Source organism: Macaca nemestrina, chromosome 8 (genome assembly GCF_043159975.1).
Source record: "Macaca nemestrina isolate mMacNem1 chromosome 8, mMacNem.hap1, whole genome shotgun sequence".
Taxonomy (NCBI): Eukaryota; Metazoa; Chordata; class Mammalia; order Primates; family Cercopithecidae; genus Macaca; species Macaca nemestrina.
In genome coordinates this window covers 75,151,117-75,171,687 of record NC_092132.1, presented here as the reverse complement: position 1 = coordinate 75,171,687, position 20,571 = coordinate 75,151,117, and the positions used below count along the sequence as shown (strand labels likewise).

At 39.3% G+C, this 20,571-nt stretch overlaps 1 protein-coding gene across 5 annotated transcripts in view; it reads right to left on the bottom strand.

Moving 5' to 3' along the window:
• Positions 1-20,571, bottom strand: part of LOC105483602 (nuclear receptor coactivator 2) — a 303,158-nt gene that overhangs the window by 38,350 nt on the left and 244,237 nt on the right. For all 5 annotated transcript variants that reach the window (XM_011744559.3, XM_011744557.3, XM_011744567.3 and 2 more), the window contains exons 7-12: positions 20,301-20,489; positions 17,216-17,317; positions 16,466-16,609; positions 12,879-13,026; positions 9,038-10,307; positions 1,376-1,586 (exon numbers count right to left, since the gene is read on the bottom strand). In XM_011744559.3, the coding sequence (XP_011742861.1) occupies positions 1,376-1,586; positions 9,038-10,307; positions 12,879-13,026; positions 16,466-16,609; positions 17,216-17,317; positions 20,301-20,489 (2,064 nt within the window). The remainder of the gene's footprint in view (positions 1-1,375; positions 1,587-9,037; positions 10,308-12,878; positions 13,027-16,465; positions 16,610-17,215; positions 17,318-20,300; positions 20,490-20,571) is intronic.

Genomic DNA, 20,571 nt, shown 5'->3' with positions numbered 1-20,571 from the left:
TTTCACCATGTTGGCCAGGCTGGTCTCGAACTCCTGACCTCAGGTGATCCACCTGCCTCGACCTCCCCAAGAGCTGGGATTACAAGCATGTGCAACCGTGCCCAGCCTGTCTAGTGTTTCTTACCCAGTTCTCAACTCTTTGACTTCATGATCTCCCATGATCCACAATTAACTCTCCATTGCCTAAGAAAGAGTGAGGTTTGAGAAGTCACATGCAAATCTTTCTTGTGTGTGTGTGTGTGTGTGTTTTTTTGAGATGGAGTCTTGCTCTGTCCCCCAGGCTGGAGTACAGTGGCGCAATCTCAGACCGCTGCAACCTCCACCTCCTGGGTTCAACCAATTCTCCTGCCTCAGCCTCCCGAGCAACTGGGATTACAGGCGCCTGCAACCATGCCCAGCCCAAACTCATCTTTCATTTTTCCTATTTCAGAATGGTCAGAAATCACTTGAGAAAAGACCTAGTAATTAAAGACGTTCTATGATTTGACTGATGGTTGCCATTTTTGATCTGAGAACAAATGCCAGGTATTGGCTCAAATTGTATCTGAAAAGCAAAAATCATTGTTTTGCCAATTTAACGCTGAAGAGGTTATCTATCTTTCATAAATTATGGCCTTGCTACATAACAGATACTTTCTTCCATTCAAAACTATCAGACAACTTCAGGTATTAATCAAGTTTGTAAACTGAGTGTTCACAGTAAATAACGAGTTTATCTTAAGCTTACAAAACTTTAAAATGAAAAGATAAAAGATGTTTTTCCTAACAGACAATTTAACTTAGAATACATTTAGAAACATAAAGTTCCACGTCAAGTGATGTTTATATGAAGATGCCTAAGATAGGGCAAGATTTTTAATGTGTGTAGCCCTTTCATGTATAATAAATACTTTGAGTAGAATATTTTATTATTTTTTTTCAAATTTATTTTTTGTTACTTCCAGCTGAGCAGTTTGGGAGAGTAGAATATTTTAAAATAGTGTATTATCCCTAAAAAAGTCAGCATAGCTCCCAAATGTTCTATATTTCAGTATTTCATTGTCTAGTAAACACAAAAAATCCAGGATAAACTCCATGTCTGAAGGTAGTCACTGAAATGAAGGGAAATATGACAATCAGTTGAAGAACTTCATCAATGTAGGTCAGTCTCCCTGTCCAGTGCTGATTAAATTAACCCACAAGAGAATGTGAGAGAACCATGCTCAGGAGGATCCATTTTGAATACTGTTTCAAAAGACCAAGACAGTAGATGGTGCTATTTGATCACAAAAACCTTAAAGTGACTAAGCTGGTTGCATCAGACTTCAATAATCCCTGTTTTTGATAGTGATTATATGGAAATTTCTTGGCATAACCAGTCATTTCTCATACTCACTGCTCTGTGAAATTCGCAGTGCTGTTTTCTGGGCTCCAACAGGTGTGACAGGGCTGTTTTCAGCTGTGAGTTGCATGAGGTCATTGATGATGGCTTGCTTGTCAACTGATCCAGCAGGGGCGCCTGGCCTCGTGTCTGGGAATAGCTGTGGTAATTGACTATTCTGCAAATCATCCAAAATCTCCTCCAAGTTGTCCAGCTCACTGCCAGGCTGTAGTTGACAAACAGAAGAGTTTACCTACTCTTTAGAGTAGACACCACAAGCCCATTTGCAATCATTGACCTAACTGCCATAAGGCACCACAGCCAAATAAAATAGGTAGATTCATGCATACCTCAGGCCTAACATATAATTGATCATCTTTTAAAAAATTAAGTTACCAAAGGACAAGTAATTTAATCTTTTGGTCCTCAATTTCTTCATCTATAAAAAGAGATGGCTGAATTAGAAAGAAAGCTCTCGTTCAGCATTGTGATTCATTGGCAATTTATAAATTCTCCTCTATTTTATGCTTATCATTCAATTAATTATGAGAATGTAGATTTCCAATTAATTATGAATAGACTATGACTTACGGTCCAGGTCTAGGTTTTATCGTCAAAAATCCCTAAGAAATAACAACAACAAAAGGGAAAAAAACTGGCATATAATGTAATGCAAATTTGCACCCAATCAGTATTTAATAAATGGTCATTTCCTTTCAGGATTTTCTTTTTTTTTTTTTAATCTTTAAAAGAACACAGGGGTGGGGAGAGAGAAGCAAAGTAAGCTTGAAGTAACCATGAACTAAGCACTGCCTTTTCAATTTAAGTGGTCCTTTTTTTCTGTTTGGACTTTCAATTTTGGATGACAACGGCTTTCCCAGTCATTTGCCAGGTTAGGTGACAAAGGTAGGGAAGCAGGATAAAAACTGGTTGCCCCCAAAGACAGCACTATTAGTCTAATTATACAGAAGCTATGTTTTTTTTTTTTTTTTTTTTTTCTGAGAAAGGGTCTTGCTCTGTCACCCAGACTGGCATGCAGCAGCACAAACATTCATCCTCATAGCCTTGATCTCCTGGGCTTAAGTGATCCTGCCACCTTAGCCTCTTTAGCAGCTGGGACCACAGGCATGCACCACCATGTCTGGCTAATTTTTTGGTTTTTTTTTTTTTTTTTAGAGATGGGGGTCTCATTTTGTTGCCCAGGATGGTCTCTGAGCTCAAGTAATTCCCCCGCCTCAGCTTCCCAAAGTGCTGGGATTACAGGAGAGAGCCACTGTGCCTATCCACAGAAGTCATAAAAAATGTTTTCAAGGTTTCTCTTCCATTAAAAAAACCAAAATTCAAGCATTAACATAAGCTAAGTATCACCACTATTTCACACTTAATACTTTTCTTCTATGAAGCTAAACTGGAATTTATTCTAGATTTTACAGATATTCTTTTAAATATAACCAATCTACGTGGCAGATATTTAAAATCAGATAGTGCATGCTAGGATTGCTTTCTAGTGCAGAAAGTAGTATGAACGATTTTTCTTGACGTGCAGGTGGAAAACATAAGTTAGTTTCCTCAGTCATTGGACTTTGAATCCTTGACCACAACTATTCCTTTCACCTACACTGGCAAATCAAATGAAATACATGGCGTACATCTGATAATGAGTTACACTTAAAGCAGGATGGCTTACATTTTTATCTTACATACAATTCTTCCCCATGCAGAGGTTGGATATGCTAAGATTTCTGCAACTTGCAGCAAATGTAACATCCATAATAGATGTTTTTTGATTGGATTTATTTCTCAAGTTAGGAAGAACAGAATGAAGTGACATTTTATTTTATTCTTCTCAGAGACAACTAGCTTAGCAATAACTGGGAGATCCATTTTCCTAACGCATTGTTAGAGCAATTATAAGACCATTTTTTAGTTAGTTTAGTCACTCAATTCTAACAAAAGAGGGAGGTATCAAATACAGGGGAATTAGTTATTAGTTAGCTGGGTTTCAAAGTTAGCATACTAAAATATAGACAGTCACAGACAGGCCAAATGATCCTTAAAGCTCTGTAGGAAGGCACCACACTGACTGTCTCCTCCAACGGCAATAGTTTCCTCCAGAGCAGCAGCAAATTACTATTTCTTTGGCTGAGTCCTAAGTGAAGTAGTTTATGTAGGGGCCATGCTGCATTTTAAAAGCCCATAGGTACATGTTCATACTATTAGAGCCACAAGGGAACCAAAACCCAGCAAAGTCATGTCACCCACCTCATGATCACTCCACTACGGCATGTATTCATTGAGTTCAGTGGTGGGCAAAACTGCTCCTACTACTGAAATAACCATTTAATAACCATCTGTTCTTCCAGGAACATAAAACTGACTTTATGTACTTCGAATACATGTGTAAAGCTGACTCCACTATAATCTTCTTTATCATGTTTTGCTGAATGCATAAGGTATAAACTGATACTCTCAGTATAAACATGTATTGCCCTCCAAGGACAGCGCCTGGAACTAAGTAATGGGCACTGAGTCAACACGATGAATTCTTTTAATCATATTAACACATAATTTAAAAAATCTTCCCCAAATCAGTAATTTTTTCATAGGAATTCCTATAATTTCCATTACTTTTTCAGAAAATGTTTCATAAAAATGTGTGGTAAATTTCCTTATACTTGTCACGTAGATCAGAAAAAGGCTCTAACAAACTGAGGTTATATCTGCTCTATGAAACCCAGTTTCCCTACTACAATGCTGCTCTGTGTCGAGCAATTTTAAAAGGTAGAAGCTCCATGTGTGGGGGTGAGGGAGGTGGGCTATAATAAGTGGTAAGTTGCCTCTTGAGAAAGCTCTGCAGATTACTTTTAAGAGAAATATCCAAAATAAATAGATCCATGTAAACAAAAGTATGTTACTTCTCAATGGATACATTTATATTTGCGTCAAATCCCAGACATATGTAAAAGAAACTTTCGACAATATATATTAAGAACAGTCTAGACTCACACTTTTCCTTTTTTTTTTTTTGAGATAAGGTCTCACTCTGTCACCCAGGCTGGAGTGCAGTGATGTAATCTAGGCTTACTGCAACCTCCGCCTCCCAGGTTCAAGCAATTCTCCTGCCTCAGCCTCCCCAACAGCTGGAACTACAGGTGTGCACCACCACAACTGGCTGATTTTTGTATTTTTAGTAGAAACAGGGTTTCATCATGTTGGCCAGGCTGGTCTTGAACTGCCAACCTCAGGTGACCTGCCTGCCTTGGCTTCCCAAAAATGTTGGGATTACAGGTGTGAGCCATCACGCCCGGCCTAAATACACTTTTCTTAAGAAAGCCATTCAGGATCTTCTTAGTATCAAAAGGAACTAGTTCTATGAAGGCTTTTAACTATGAACACTATTGGAATTTATTCAAGCTTAGCATCTGAAAAATGCATTATGAAGTTTTCCCCACTAGAGATAATATTACTTTGCCTGTGTTTATTCCTTGTCAATTTACGGAGTACACATTTAATGTTGTCAGAAGTTCACTTTACATGCTCTTCTTCAAGGAGATAAAGTTCAGAATATCTATACCCGTCAGGTTAACAATAACATCTGATGACTACAGAATTTTTTTCTGTATTCACTTAAGTTTTGGAAGGAATAAATCTGATTACATTAAGTTTCTGTTAAAAAATTTTCTCCCCTCAATTTTTGTAGGCTTTAATTCTCATCAAAGTTCTTCTAGTCTCTATCCACTTTGTTAGGCACAATTTCTTTACAAGACAAAAAGATTAATGCCTTCCTTTAAAATGCTTTGCCAAGATACTTTAAAGTTTTGCTTAGGCATCTATTTGAATGCTCAAATTAGCCACATCAATTTGAGTTGTTAGTTTAAACTATTTCAGGCAGAAAATGAGTCAGAAAGATTTTTATAAAAGTTCTACAAAATGAAAATCAGACTTGATTTCTTTAATTTTTCATTTTTCTGGTTCTAGGATTTTTTCATGTCAAATCAACTTGTTCTCTGCAGGAAATATAAAAAGCACATGCATTTAAACAACATCAGTATTCTAATAAATTACAAAGCATCTTTTCAAAATATTTTAAATAAAAAGCATAATTTTACTGTACTTGCCTAACACAAAGTTGTTAAGAAACGGTAATACAATTCTACCACATCTGGAGAGAAATTTTCAGGATACTATCAGTTTAAAATATGGTTGCCTTTCTAATGGAGTCAAATGCCAAGAAGAAATTCCTTTTAGACTATTTCCAAACCTTATCATACGTGTCTCAGCAGCATTAGAAAGGACCCAGTAGTATCATTGGATTAAGTATCAACCATGTTCCACTGTGTAAATAAGCATGTAACTTAAAAAGTCTGTAAACATACTGGAAATTTTTCTGTTACTGTTTCCTGTTGGTTAGGAAATGCTGTAGAAACAAATGTTGTTTAACCACTCTGCCTGGTAAAAAATGCTATTTTGGGTATAATAGCACCATCGAAGTACTTCCTGTCCTTAATAAGTTAGTAATAGGTTAAACACACACTCAATCAATGGCTCTTTTCTGAATCAAAATAACAAGACAGTTAACTGTGCAATTCAGCCTCACTAATAGTTTGTTTTATCTCACTAAATAACTTATTGTATTCAAGTGAAATGGAAGAAGTCTTCAATAAGTTTGTACAGCAATCAATAGGAGATGTAATTAACCTGTATTTGGAAATAGTGAAGGTGAGCAAGAGGTGAAAGAATCATTGTTTTTTTCTTAAAGTCAGTCATTCTAACTTTGATCTAAATATAGGTAATGCACACTTCCTGTGGTAACTTTTCAAGCTGCAATGTTTTTGATGTTAAAATTGCTCCAAAGCAGTACTTCTGGTGGAGTTTTACATGAGAGTAAAGGGAGGACGAGACCAGCGACTGGATTTCATTAAGAAAAATATACTTACTATATGTGCCTCTGTGTGCACGTGCATGTGTGCCTGTGCACACTGCTTTTTGATTCACCCAAAGTGACAGATCTGTGATTACACTCTGGACTTTGTTTCCTAGGTGAGATAATTTTTATCAGAAAAACATTTCTCCTAAATAATAATCTGAAACTGCAAGTGACTCAAGGACTTTTTAAAAAAGTCCTCTTTTGTCAGTTTTCTGTTTGAAGTTAGTGCAATCACATAAATAAATATAGAAATACCAAAAAGTGGCCCCTTTCCTTGACCCTCTAAGTCCCTGGGGCCTCAGATCAGGCCTGGGATAGAAATAAATTGTTTACAGAGGGAAGGCCTGGCCACATTAGACACTAAGGGAGACCATCTCGCCCTCCAGCATATGTCAAGAGACCGGAGTGCCACTGTCTTTGCCTGCCACTCTGGACTGCCACTAGCTGTGTAGATCCTAATCTAGTAAACCTCAAAAGATTAAAACACTTACAGGTGTTGATATGGTTTTACATTTCACTTTATTCAAGACATTGCTATTAATTTTCTGCTGAGACACCGGTTTCCCCATTTGATGATTTTACAGCGTTATGGAATAGCTTGCTAATAGAACCCTGCACTAACATTTAAGTTTAAGGATTAATCACCCAAGATGTTTATGTAATTTGGCTCTGCCTCCCTTGTGAAGGACATGAAGGTTTGAAAAATTATATCTGACCTTTAGGAATGGTAGCAGCTGTCAAGACATCAAAGTGAAAGAAATAAGGAAGCCAAGTGCTTAGAAGCCTAGATGGAGCCCAGCTAAAAGAGCAAGTGTGGCCTCGGCATCCCTGACGATGGCTCTCAACCCCCGACCTGCCTCTGGGTTAGCTCTACCGACTCAGCAGAGCTCGAGGGTACAGCAAGGGGTGTACTTTTCCTCTCTCCATCCATTGAAGACACTGACAAATGAAATATCCTCTTGCAAAACAAATTTCAAGGACAAATTTGAGCCATTTAAAGAAGGAAGGCCTCTTGGCTTCTTCACTTTTTAACCAATCACGACCGACTCAAGAACAGATAAGAAGTACAGGGCATATTCAGGGACTACAGGAAAGTGATGGCTAGGGTGAAGTCTTGGATCATTGATTCCCCAGGAAATGTCTCATGCCAAGTCACTGTGGCTGTTAATAACCCATGTTTTCTTTAAATGGGTTTTTATTTCTTGAGACAGGGTCTCAATCTATTGCCTAGGCTGGAGTGCAGTGGTGCAATCATAGCTCACTGTAGCCTCCAACTCCTGGGCTCAAGCAGCCTCAGTCTCCTGAGTAGCTGAGACTATAGGTGCATGCCACCACACCTAGCTAATTTTTCATGTTTTCTAGAGATGGGGTTTCATCATGCTGCCCAAGCTAGTCTTGAACTCCTGTCCTCAAGCAGTCCTCCACCTTGGCCTCCCAAAGTGTTGGGATTAGAGGCATGAGCCACTTCACCCAGTCTGTTTTTGTTTTTTAATAAAGAAAAATAATAGCTTACTTTTTCTCTGTGATGTCATTATCTCCTTAGAGGATTATCAAGAATGATTTGGGGTGGAAGGTTGAGGAGATGTTGATCAAAGGATACAAATTTCAGTTAGTCAGGAAGAATAAGTTCAAGAGATCTACTGTACAACACTGTGGCTACAGTTAGTAATGATGTATTACATGCCTGAAAATCACTAATAGATTTTAAGTGTTTGTACTCCAAAAAGTGTGTGAAGTAATGTATTTGTTAATTAGCTTGAGCTAGCCACTCCAGGATACGTATTCCAAAACAACATGTTGTATACCATAAATATATACAATTCTAATTTGTCAAGTATAAATAAGAATTATTTTGAATATCACTTAAGGTATCTTGGATTTTTTTCAGGGAATTTATTTTTCAGACAAGAAGAGCACATAATGTAGCCTATTATTCTAGTTTTGAATTTACATAACATGGCTCAGATGTACTAATGTCAATTCAACCTTTCTCTCTCCTTTCTACTATCCCTTTCCCTCTTAAATATTTTTTATACCAGTGGTCTAAGAAATTCTTTTGCATTAATCAGAAGTTTAGTTAAGAATAAAGAGAAGTATAATGACCTTCATTGGGTTTCAAAACCAGTTAAACTCTGATCTTATAAAGAGAGAAAGGTAAATAAGAAATAATTCAATTAAGTCTGTTCTGACAAAGCCCAGTTTCAAGGAAGTGATTATCTCCAATTCAGGCAGCATCTATAACATAGGCTAGCAAACTACCACCAGCCTGTGGGCTAAATCCTGTTTTTGTATGAGCTAAGAATGAATTTACATTTTTTAATGGTTGAAAAAACTTTTTAATATTTTGTGACACATGATAATTGCATGAAATTCAAATTTCAGTGTCTATAAGCAATGCTTTATCGGAGCAAAGTCATATTCAAGTTTGTTTACACAGTGTCTGTGGCTGCTTTTGCACTACAATGGTGGAGTTGAATGGTTTTGACAGAGACTATATGGCCTGCAAAGCCTAAAATACTCACCATTTGGTCCTTACAAAAAAAGGCCTGCCCACCCATGTTCTATAACAATTTCACTCTTTGCTAGGAGAGCAGTTGAAACACACAGCTTCAGTGAGAGTTTCAAGGTAAGAAGAACAAAGGAGAAAGCTTATTTTTATCCAATCACCTGAGACTTCAAAATGCCCCTATGGAGAAAATCCTTGATGGATACAGATTAGTACACCTGCGAGAAGACATGATAAAACTTACCTGGTCACCAGGCTCAAAGCTCATCTCCTCCTTCTCAGTTTTCATTGCTATTAATTTTGTGTTACTGGCAGGATCTGTCTTACTGTCCAGACGCTCAAGTTTGGGGGTTATTTCTGGTAAACCAATATCTTTAGTATCATCTTTATCTAGCAAATAGCGAAGTAGTGCATTCTCTTTCTTCTTGGGGCTCACCGGTTCCTGTTTAATAGTCACTTCTGATCCAGGAGCTGTGCTGCTGGACTCCTGGCTCAGGTCTTTGCCTGTGGCTTCTGCTGTTAACTTGGCCAAGTCCACAGGGGAACTGCTGTCCTGCAACAGTCTGTGCAAAATTTTATGCTTCTCCTTGAGCGAGGTTCCATGTGTTGACCCAGAACCAGGCAAGCTACCTGTGGAGTCTTTGTTTGTGTCCGACAAAGAGCTGGCTAAGGGCGAGGGCTCCATCTGATCAGATTTGGTGGTCAGCAGCTGCAGGAGTTTGGTCTGCCCTTTGCTGTCATGCAGTCTGCTCTGCCCGTCGGCTCTCTCGCCGCTCACGGTCGGGGGCAGGTTGGGGTCATTTGTTTCCTTTTGCTCTCCAGGATGGCAGCTGCTCTCTGCTTGTCCAGTTGTACCTTCAGAGGGCTCCCCATAAAGTCCAAAACAGTCTTTTGAGTCCAAGCTTCCCATCTTGCTGAGTGGGGGAGGATTCATATTAACTGGGGAGTTTTGCAAATTGCCCATTTTTAGGTCTGGTGAAGCCAGCGATGACCCTAATGAGACCCCATGCCCCTCGCTGAGGGCCTGAAGTGCATTGAGGGAGCTGTTGGTATAACTATGGCTATTTCCTGTGCTGCTGCAAACTCCCACAGGGGAATGCAAGCTTCCTGCAGGGGAAAACTGACTGGGTGGGATTCGAGGGCTGCCAGCCACTCCAGGGCTCATGCGATGCCTTGGTGAAAGCATGGAGGTGGGCTGTCCTGGATTCATGCCAGGGCTGCTTTGTGAGGGGCTGTTCATTTTGAGTGCATAGTTACTACCCTGAGGAGTGGTTGGTTGCATGCCTGACACATGGTTCATTCCCCCAGAACCACCAAACCTGCCCATGGGCATGCCCATTTGTTCCTTTGGGCCATTTATGGGAAAATTTATATTGCTACTGAGGGTCATGTCCTGACCTGGGTTCCCACTGCACAGGGCCTGATGGGCAGGGCTGCTAGAGCTAATTGGATTCAATGGCTTCCCCATCGTTTGTCCAGTCAGATCCGGATTCATCACACACACATTCTGCTCTCTGTATAATGAGAAAAGAAAGAAATGTAAGATAAAAAGAAAAATAACTTAGCAAATTGTTATTAATTTTTAAAAATGAAATGGCCTCTTCGCTTTAAAAGAACAGGCTATATTTTAAGGATAGATAATACTTTGTTGAAATCATCTGCAATTATGGACAAGACAGAACATGTACAGTGTTGGACCAAGAGGAATGTTTTTCAGCCAACTCATTAAGATGTCTGGTTTTACAGAGGGGGTGTGTTTAAATTTGACTACTACTGTATTGAAATTGCATTTACTAGACAAGACATTAACAGGGTTCCAATTACATAATACATCTTTCTCATGAGTAGCTGAGAGCTTGTACTGTCTTAAAGAAATGAGTAGAGCTGTCTTCGGTTTTTCTTCCAGAGATTATAATTCCTAACAGTAGACACATCTGTAAGCCCAGAGCTCTGATATTTACTGCTTGGCTCAAGATAAACACACTTAGGGGAAAACAACTTGCCCCTAACTGTTAAGAGAAACTCTGCCAGTTCTAGAACTAATAGTTACTAAAACTGTTTAGAGTTAGATCACCTTGTTTAACAGATTTCCACTCACCTCCTCACCCCACATCCCTCCAAGTCAGAGCGAGACCTCAGAGCCAACAGCTTGGGAAGGGAAGTTCAGAGTGACTTTAGTTTGTGATCTTATTACTCTACTTCTGGATAACTCCATTCCATCTCCTTACTAATGACTAAAAGCAGCCTTTCTGAGCAAGATGATTTTGCAAGTTCTATGAACTTTAATTTACAGCCTTGGCAGTCACTTTTGAGTTACCAAATCTGTTCACAAATCCAAATAAAACAGGTTTCACAAATTGTCAAACATCAGCTTTTGGTTAGGTGGGTGAAATTCACCACATCTGTAATCACTTTCAAACTGTTTCAGCTTGAGGTTACATTTATTAACAGTTGGCAGAGTTGCCTGATTTTTTTACTCCTAAATAGACAGTAAATTGAGAAATGTGATAAAATGGGTCAGCCAGAGCAATGTTATATATTTACTGATAGGACCTCATAAAGTTTTCCACGGCATAAGCATAAACATTTAGATAACTAATGAAATTTAATCATTTTCCTAAATATGTGCTCTAAGATAATAGGGTTTATGACATTTATTTAAAAATCAACATTCAATTTCTTTATCTTCACTTTTTTATGAAAATGTTTATTACCCTTCAATTTAAGGTCTAATGTTGAGAAGTTAATTTGAACCTGAGAACAAAAATTTAAAATATTATTTGTAAATATATACATAGAAAGTTCTAGGCCGGGCGCGGTGGCTCAAGCCTGTAATCCCAGCACTTTGGGAGGCCGAGGCGGGTGGATCACGAGGTCAGGAGATCGAGACTATCCTGGCTAACATGGTGAAACCCCATCTCTACTAAAAATACAAAAAACTAGCCGGGCGTGGTGGCGGGCGCCTGTAGTCTCAGCTACTTGGGAGGCTGAGGCGGGAGAATGGCGTGAACCCAGGAGGCGGAGCTTGCAGTGAGCCGAGATCACGCCACTGCACTCCAGCCTGGGAGACACAGCGAGACTCCGTCTCAAAAAAAAAAAAAAAAAAAAAAAAAAAAGAAAGTTCTAGATTTAGGCTGGGTGTGGTGGCCCACACCTGTAATCCCAGTGATTTGGGAGGCCAAGGTGGAAGGATCACTCAAGGCTGGAACACGCCTGTAATCACAGCTACTCAGGAGGCTGAGGCACAAGAATCGCCTGAACCCAAGAGGCAGAGGTTGCAGAGGCTGAGATCGCGCCAGTGCACTCCAGTCTGGGAGACAGAGCAAGACTCTGCCTCACAAAAAAAAAAAAAAAAAAAAAGTTCTACATTTAAACACACAGGAGCAGAAATCATACTACTGACATCAATATTCCTGCCCTGCATTTGTTGCTACTGGGAGCTGATCAATAAATTTCCCTTTTTCAATGTAATGGGAAATTATGTCTGAGCAAAGTTAGTGCTAGCCTTGTGTTCTTCCAGCTGGGTTTTACAATTCACTAGTGTTAAGGCTAAAATTCAAAGTAGAGTCCTACTTTGCCAGTACAGTTGTTCTTTGGTTACATGGGGGACTGGTTCTAGCCTCCACCCTGCCCCCACACCACAGATACTAAAATCCATGGATGCTCAAGTCCCTGATATAAAATGGCATAATTTTTGCATATAACCTACACACATCCTCCTAAATACTTTAAATCATTTCTAGAAATAATTTCGTATAATACCTAATACAGTGTAAATACAGTTATAATACAAATAAAATAATACAGCATAATATTATATATATATATATTTTTCCCCCCCAAATATTTTCCATCTGTGGTTGGTTGAATCCTGGGATGCAGAACCCACAGATACAGAGGGCCAATTGTATTATGAATTGTCATTTAGCCAACAGCTAATAACAATTTAATTTTATATTTTACATTACTGGGATTGATGAGAAGAAATGTCTAACAAATCCTCAAAGCTCTAAAATGATTTGCTGCTTTTGTAATATCTCCTCTTAACTTGGAAATGAAAAATGACTTCTTAGAACTAGGATTACCTGTGAAGCATATGTAAAGATATTACAAGTTGAGGTTCATTAGTAGTCTGAGAACGGATGAGTTTGCTCTTCGTTTGTGCAGCAACAAGAGTGCCATCAGACAAGGAAAAACGATAGATTTGACTGAATGCCAATCCTTGTCTCAGTACTGCAGGCAAGCAAAGAAACAGAAGGCATGTTTAGAAAAAAAAAACTGAGAGGTCGGGGAGGACAAGACATAATAAGAGTAATCAACTTCATTAAGTTTCATAATAGTTTCCCACCAGCATGTTAAAGAGTTATAAGTAATCTTTATGAGATTAAAATACAACGTTTTAAAAGCACATTTACTTTTCACTCAAAATACCAATAACCTCAATTATCTGTTTTTCTTATGAAAAGGAGTAAGAGCCTGGACCCTCAAACTGTGTTCTTAAAATCTTTATTATTATGGCAAAACAGTGTAAACCATTTATCAGTTCAAACAAGCTTTACAATGATTTGCTTAAAATGGTAGAAAACAATACAATATATAAACAGGGTATCTCTTAGGTATACAATTTGACTTTAATTTCCTTGTAAAACTAATACAAATATTAAAATAAAATTTATGACATTAAATATGTTCTCTGAATATACATCTCGAAGTTACGTACTGTTCAATCCATCATCTCACACACTACTCTCCCCCAATCCTGTTTCTCACTGTGCAAGAAGTATTATTTTCGTGGTTAGGACAACAGGAAGTAAAAGATAAACAATCAGAATAATCTATTCAGAGAAAAAAAGGCTAAACAAAACTGAAACAATAAAAGTGCAAATCTTAGCGACATTGGAATTGGTTTAACTTTTAGATAAGGTGTCAGGTGTTTCCATTTTCAAGACAATAACAAAATACAACACAAATCAACCAGGTTAAGACAATTTCTCTTAAAATAATTGAGATTTATCTTTTAAAGCTACTATGTTTTATAACTGTCTTATACCACCTATTAAAAAAGAACATTTCAATTCAGTTTTAAAAAAAGACATATAATTTTAGTTCCTCTTAAACCATTTTAACAAGGCTACTATGTTGCTACCACATAATCCTCAGCACACATTTTGTGGGCTGAATAGTTACCCCTAAAGCAACCATGCGTATTCACCATGCCACAAAACTGCCGAGAGAGAGAGAGAGAGAGAGAGAGAGAGAGAGAGAGAGAGAGAGAGAGAGAGAGAGGGAGGGAGGGAGGGAGGGAGGGAGGGAGGGAGGGAGGGAGGGAGGGAGGGAGAGAGAGACTGACATATAATGTGGATTCTAATTTCTTGGTAAAATTTCACTCTAAGCAATTTGTCTAATGACTTCTCTCTGCAGTTTCAGTTAGATACTACATTTAGGTTTCACTTTCTGCCATCAATTGTTGCACAATGTTAGTCTGAAATGGCAGTACTGAAAATGAATTACTGAACATGTGAGTATCTTGCTTTGCATAATGTTTCTAAAAGATGACGTAAATGTAATTTTTTATAGTAAGACTTATATTTCCAATGGCTTATAATTTCAGAATTTTAACTGACCTTGGCTGTGATCCCTAAAGATTTTCATTTAAACTTGGTCTACCTCCAACGACTCAGAAAAGTAGGTATGTGTAAGCACTCACCTGAACACATTTAGGAAGTGCCTCCATTTAAACAACGCTTTGCAGATTTCTGTTCAATGCAACTGATCATCCCTGATCTTACCTATTTCAAAAGTTTGAAATGTCTATATGGGGTTTCCTTCTAGTGGGTCCCATCTGTTTAAATCTAGCGCAGTGTCTGGTGCATCTGTGTAAATCGTTTTGTAAGGAATCAGGTTGTCAAAGAATTAAACTCAGGACCCAAGGATGCCGAACATGTTTGCTTATGCCAGTTTCTTGGTTTTTGTTATTACTATTCTTTTTATTTTAAACCGGATGTAATGAAATGGTAGGTTAAATATTGATTTCTGTCAATGTAGCATCTTTATTTCCTTGTATTCTTTCCAACTTAAAGAAAAATGCTGGAAGACACAAGTTGTTGGATTATGCACTTATTTCTAAAAAATAGGATGAATAGGATGAAAAGAATAAATAAGACAAGGAAAAAATAAGGGCATGGTAGAGACATGTCATTTATTATGATTTTTGCTTTTTTATAAGTGATCTAAAAAGCATAAAGTTTAAACATACCAACACTATTGGTAAAGTGCCAGATGCACATTAGGTAGATGATGACAAACTCAAACTCTATTTTCTTTTTCTTTTTTTTTTTTTTTGAGGCGGAGTCTCGCTCTGTCGCCCATGCTGGAGTGCAGTGGCGCGATCTCGGCTCACTGCAAGCTCCGCCTCCCGGGTTCCCGCCATTCTCCTGCCTCAGCCTCCTGAGTAGCTGGGACTACAGGCGCCGCCACCATGCCCGGCTAATTTTTTTGTATTTTTTTAGTGGAGACGGGGTTTCATTGTGTTAGCCAGGATGGTCTCGATCTCCTGACCTCGTGATCCGCCCGCCTCGGCCTCCCAAAGTGCTGGGATTACAGGCTTGAGCCACCGCGCCCGGCCTCAAACTCTATTTTCAATAACTAGTTACAAATTTTTTCTGCAAGGATGCAGACAACTGTTGAAGCTGAGTTACAACCTGCACTGCACTGCACAAGTCCCTCCCGTGCAGTATGGCCCAGCTGACAGTGCATGTGGAGCCCTGGCCAACCGCACTGCTGGGACACAGAGAGAAGGACAGTCTTGCTCCCCAAATTAGCACATACTAAAGCAAAAGGGAGGTTTTTTTTTGGTTCATTCCTCTTTAACAGAAAACAAAAATGCACTTGAGAAAAAGTGATTCTTTGGAAAGACCTTTGGAAGCAGCATGACAGTGACCAAAATGGGCTCAGACAGATGTCCTGCACTGATACTGAATGCTAGAGAGTCAGTCATTTCACCTGCCTCAACCTCCTTGTCCCCTTGTCCAGAGTGACAGATGTGACGTCCACGTCACAGGCTTGCTGTGAGGGCCAGTGAGAGGAGGCAAAAGGGACAATGCCACACAAAGACCAGGTACTCAATAAGGGCTGCTGTTATTACTGAAGTCTTGGGCTCAGTGCCAGCTGTCCTACTGCTTAAGTCAGTGAGCTGAGACAAGTTGTGTCAACTTTTGGGCCCTCTAGAAATACCTGGATAGTCTTTGCTGGTTACCACCTTGAAGAAGGGCTTGGGGTCCCCACCATTACCTCCACCAGGGATTCACTCACTCTCCAAAATTCCACTTATTCTTATATTCAGATTCTAACTGAATCGTTAATATTTCTCTTAATTAGATGGTACTTATAATTTTGTTATGCATCTAGAAGCTCCTGGATCAAAGAAAATGACCTCTTTCTTCCTCCTTTTGTCTGCGTCTGTGACACTATCATCTCCTGTTCTACTTTTGTCACTCTTCTGTCCAACAGGTTCTTCTGTTAAAATTTTCCTTCAGAAGGCAACATGTACGCCAGACGAGACAGCTCACGAGAACGGTCACCAGCTCTGTTCCCAAGGTGAACTCCAGGAATTACTGAGAGAAAGCTCCCACAGGAAGCAACAATTTAAGAAAAATCATTTAGAGATACCTACCTTCATGATGATGCCTCTTGGCATAGGACACAGATTCTCCTTCATGCTGCGCATGGAACTTCTGAATGCACCTTCTTACCAGGTCCTCCCAGCCTGGTTTCATGGCTGCTCTCATGGTGCTGGTATCCAGAGAAGTGATCTTGCCTATTAAGTAACAGCAGCCATTATACCTACATGCTGATCTATTCTTTATGGAAATAAATATATATATATATATTTTTCTGAGACAAGAGTCTCACTCTATCGTCCAGGCTGGAGTGCAGTGGTGCAATCTCAGCTCACTGCAAACTCTACCTCCTGGGTTCAAACGACTCTTGTGCATCAGACGCCCAAGTAGCTGGGATTACAGGCGTGCACCACATTTGGCTAATTTTTGTATTTTTAATACAGATGTTTTGCCACATTGGCCAGGCTGGCTTTGAACTCCTGACCTCAAGTGATCCTCCTGCCTCAGCCTCCCAAAGTGTTGGGGTTACAGGCGTAAGCCACCACACCCAGCCAGAAATAATTACATTTTAACAAGATCTAAATGTATTTATTTAAACTAGGTAACACAAGTACATGGACCAAAAGGGTATACAGTGACAGCCAGCATCTCTCTCTCTGGTCTTCCAACTCCTTGACATTTCTACTGCAGCAGCAATTGCTAGTACTAGCATCCTTACAGTCTTCTAAATACAGTCCTTGCATTCTCAAATATGTAAGTATTCTAAAATGATTCCTTTGGTCTTCTTTGGAAAGGAAATTTACCTTGGAGATCCTGGCGAGTAGTAAAACTTTCTGATGAGGGAAGAACTGGTCTTTCCTTCATGGGAACTCTTCTTGCCACACAAATCAAGCAGGACTGCAAATCTTAAATCACACATGTTTACATTTATCATATGGGGCTTTCCTAGTGATTCAAACAAACCCAAGTGTATTTATGACAGCACAGCCCATCATAAAAAAAAGCAGTAAGGGAGAGAGTGACGAAACATTATGTACCTGAGCTTCTTACTGGTTTTATTCTCTCCATGAAAGTGGTAGGTGGGTAAGGGAGACAGAGGGTGGCTGTGTAAGGAGAACTGGGGAGCAGAGGATAAACTGCCTAGGCCCCACGATACATGTGATAGAAATACATCCACTACACAAAAGCCTGAAAAATCTGAAACACTCTCTCCAGCAGTAGAAAAAAAAACGAAATCCTTTCTTTTTAAATGGCTGATAGAAAACTAGGTTAATATATAATGAAGTACAAAAATGATGAAACTAAAATCTGATACTCTTGCTTTATCAAGGGTTTGCTTGTTGAGTTTTAGGGCTCAGGAAAACTAGGTACACCTTATGCCAAATTAAGTAAATACTACAATGGCAATATGCAATTTAAAGCAAAGAATATAAACTGGGTCTAGACACAGATTCAGAGAACGACTCCCACAATACCTAGAAAATGCAGCGTGCACCAGAACAGCTGCATTATAGTTCAGAATCTTGGCTGTGGACAGTTTCTCACACAGCCAGTTCTAATCACTTATTCCTCACCTTGCTTCAACTGTTTTATGCATCAGGGTTCACTTCTGGAGGAAAGGGAAAAGTTTTATTCATCTTTGTAACATGCAGAGCACACTGCACAGCCCTTTCAATTTAAAAAACACTGGACAAATGCTGTTGTTAAAAAACTTAAGTAATCCCTTCATGTCTCATGTCACTGATTTATGATTGTTTACCTCTAAATTTGAGAATTTCCTGAATTTGACAGAGTTTATTATCTATATTTGCTCCTGCTGCTACCCTATCTAAAATATCAGGCTGCCTCAATTTCTCCCTCCACAGGTATTCATGCTGTAAGGCAGAGGTCCTCTACAATCAGTACTTAACTACTCTCGGACCCCACAGTGCCTCCTTGGACAGATTTTTCTTTCTCAACTTTTACAGAAATTTTAGTATATAGTTTGTAACTTGGCTGTTCCTGAATTGCTCTGTTGTAGTCTTTTAAAATTATTTCATGTATTATTTCTTCAACAAGACTGAAATATCCAGCAATCGTTGGTATCACAAAATTAAAATGCAATTATAGTCCTCAACAAAATAACAACTAAATTTTTGGGCACTGTGAGATAAACACCTTTCTAGCTACTGTATGAGTTATTAACTCAGTTAATCCTCTTAACAGCTCTATGACACATGTAGTAGCATCATTTCCATTTTACAGACAAGAAGATCAAAGCACAAAGTTTAAGTAATTTGTCCAATGTCACACAAACCTTTGGCAAAGCCAGGATTAGAATCTGAGCATGCCATGGCTCAGAAACCCTGTGCTTATGCTATACTGTGTTAACACATAGAACGTACTTTTAAATGTACAAAAAATGTTTATAAAGCACAAAGTAATAAATTAGCTCAGCTATTCCTTTTTATACTGCCTCGGGAATATTATCACAGATGGATAAATTAGCAGCACTTACTCTGTTGCATAAAACAGAATAAAATCATGTGACGTTCCTTACCTAGGCAAAATACTTAATTTTGAAATACTATATATTTATTATCTTTAACAGCTCTAATATTTCCTTCTCAATAAAATTTAAATTTTAAAATAAGCATTAAATAACTAGCATTCAACGCGAACCACAGTTCAGCATATTCATTTAAACCTTATTACATTCTGATACTGGTATTGGTGACTTCACTTGATAATAAACTGATACTCAGAAAGGCCAAGGATTCTGTCCAAAGTCCTAGCCAGAGCTGGGAGCAGCTGAATTAGGAGTTGGCCTGTCTATATAGCCCAGGATGTTTTCAGCCACAAGTGGTCCTCAGCTCTTTCCCTTCTGCTCCCCACGCACAATGCACTCTTCAACACTGCCTTGTATTAGAGTGACACTCAGCTGTGTGGACAGTTTGCCTGGTGGGCTCAGGAGGTGGACACTACATCAGCATATCTTTATGGCGAACAGCCTAATAAACTTATAGTCTAAAACCCACTCCATTCCCCGCTCCTGTCTCTATCCTCTCTTTAGTACCAGTCTATTATATCACATTCTGGGCCCAGCATCCATGGATAGGCTACATGGATTCCATCAACCCCTTGAAAGTAAAACGCTGTTTTTACTGTGTGCATTTTTCTTTTTTGAGATGGAGTCTTACTCTGTCGCCCAGGCTGGAGTGCAATGGCGCGATCTTGGCTCACTGCAACCTCCACCTCTCAGGTTTAAGCGATTCTCCTGCCTCAGCCTCCTGAGTAGTTGGGACTACAGGCACATGCCAGCCACCAGGCTACTTTTTGTACTTTTAGTAGAGACAAGGTTTCACCATGTTGGCCAGGATGGTCTCGATCTCCTGACCTTGTGATCCACCTGCCTCAGTCTCCCAAAGTGCTGGGATTACAGGCGTTGAGTCACCGTGCCAGGACAACTGAGCATTTTTCTAGGGCTGTGGCATACAGCTTGCACTAGATGTTCAAAGAGCCTAGGATCCCCCAAAAGTGTGATCACTAATACAGTCACACTAGTAGAGCAGCCACTAGCCACATGTGGCTATTCAAATGCAAATTTAATAAAATAAAAAATTCAGCCCCCTAGTTGCACTACTGACATTTCAAGTGCTCACCAGCCACATGTGGCTAGTGGCTGCCACACTAGACGCTAAAGATATGTCACTTCCACCATCGCAGGTAATTCTGTTGGACAGTGCTGTTCTGGAGACTTAAACATTTCCATCACAAAATAGTAAAATTGAAAAGAACAAAGATATTGCCTCCTCACTTTCCTTCAGGTGACCACTAATTAAAGTGTGAAGGAAGTAGCACAGGAATAAATACACAGACATATAAAACACCCTAGGGGTTCTGTCCCACCTTCTCCTTCTTCTTTGATGGACTTTGGTTGAGAGACAGCGAAGCACTGCATAGTTTCATATTTCTGATGAGCTTCCTGGTTATCATGACCCTCCTCTTCTGAATCAGGTAAAGGTTTTACCAGCATCCGACAATTGAAGGTATGGCTGTTCCGCCTCGGAGGTTCGCCAGACCAAGATCCCCCATTCACTGAGCAAGGCAAAAGCAACCCAGTTTTACAGAGAAACAAACATCAGATTCATTGCCTCTGAATTATTAAAATGATGTAGGA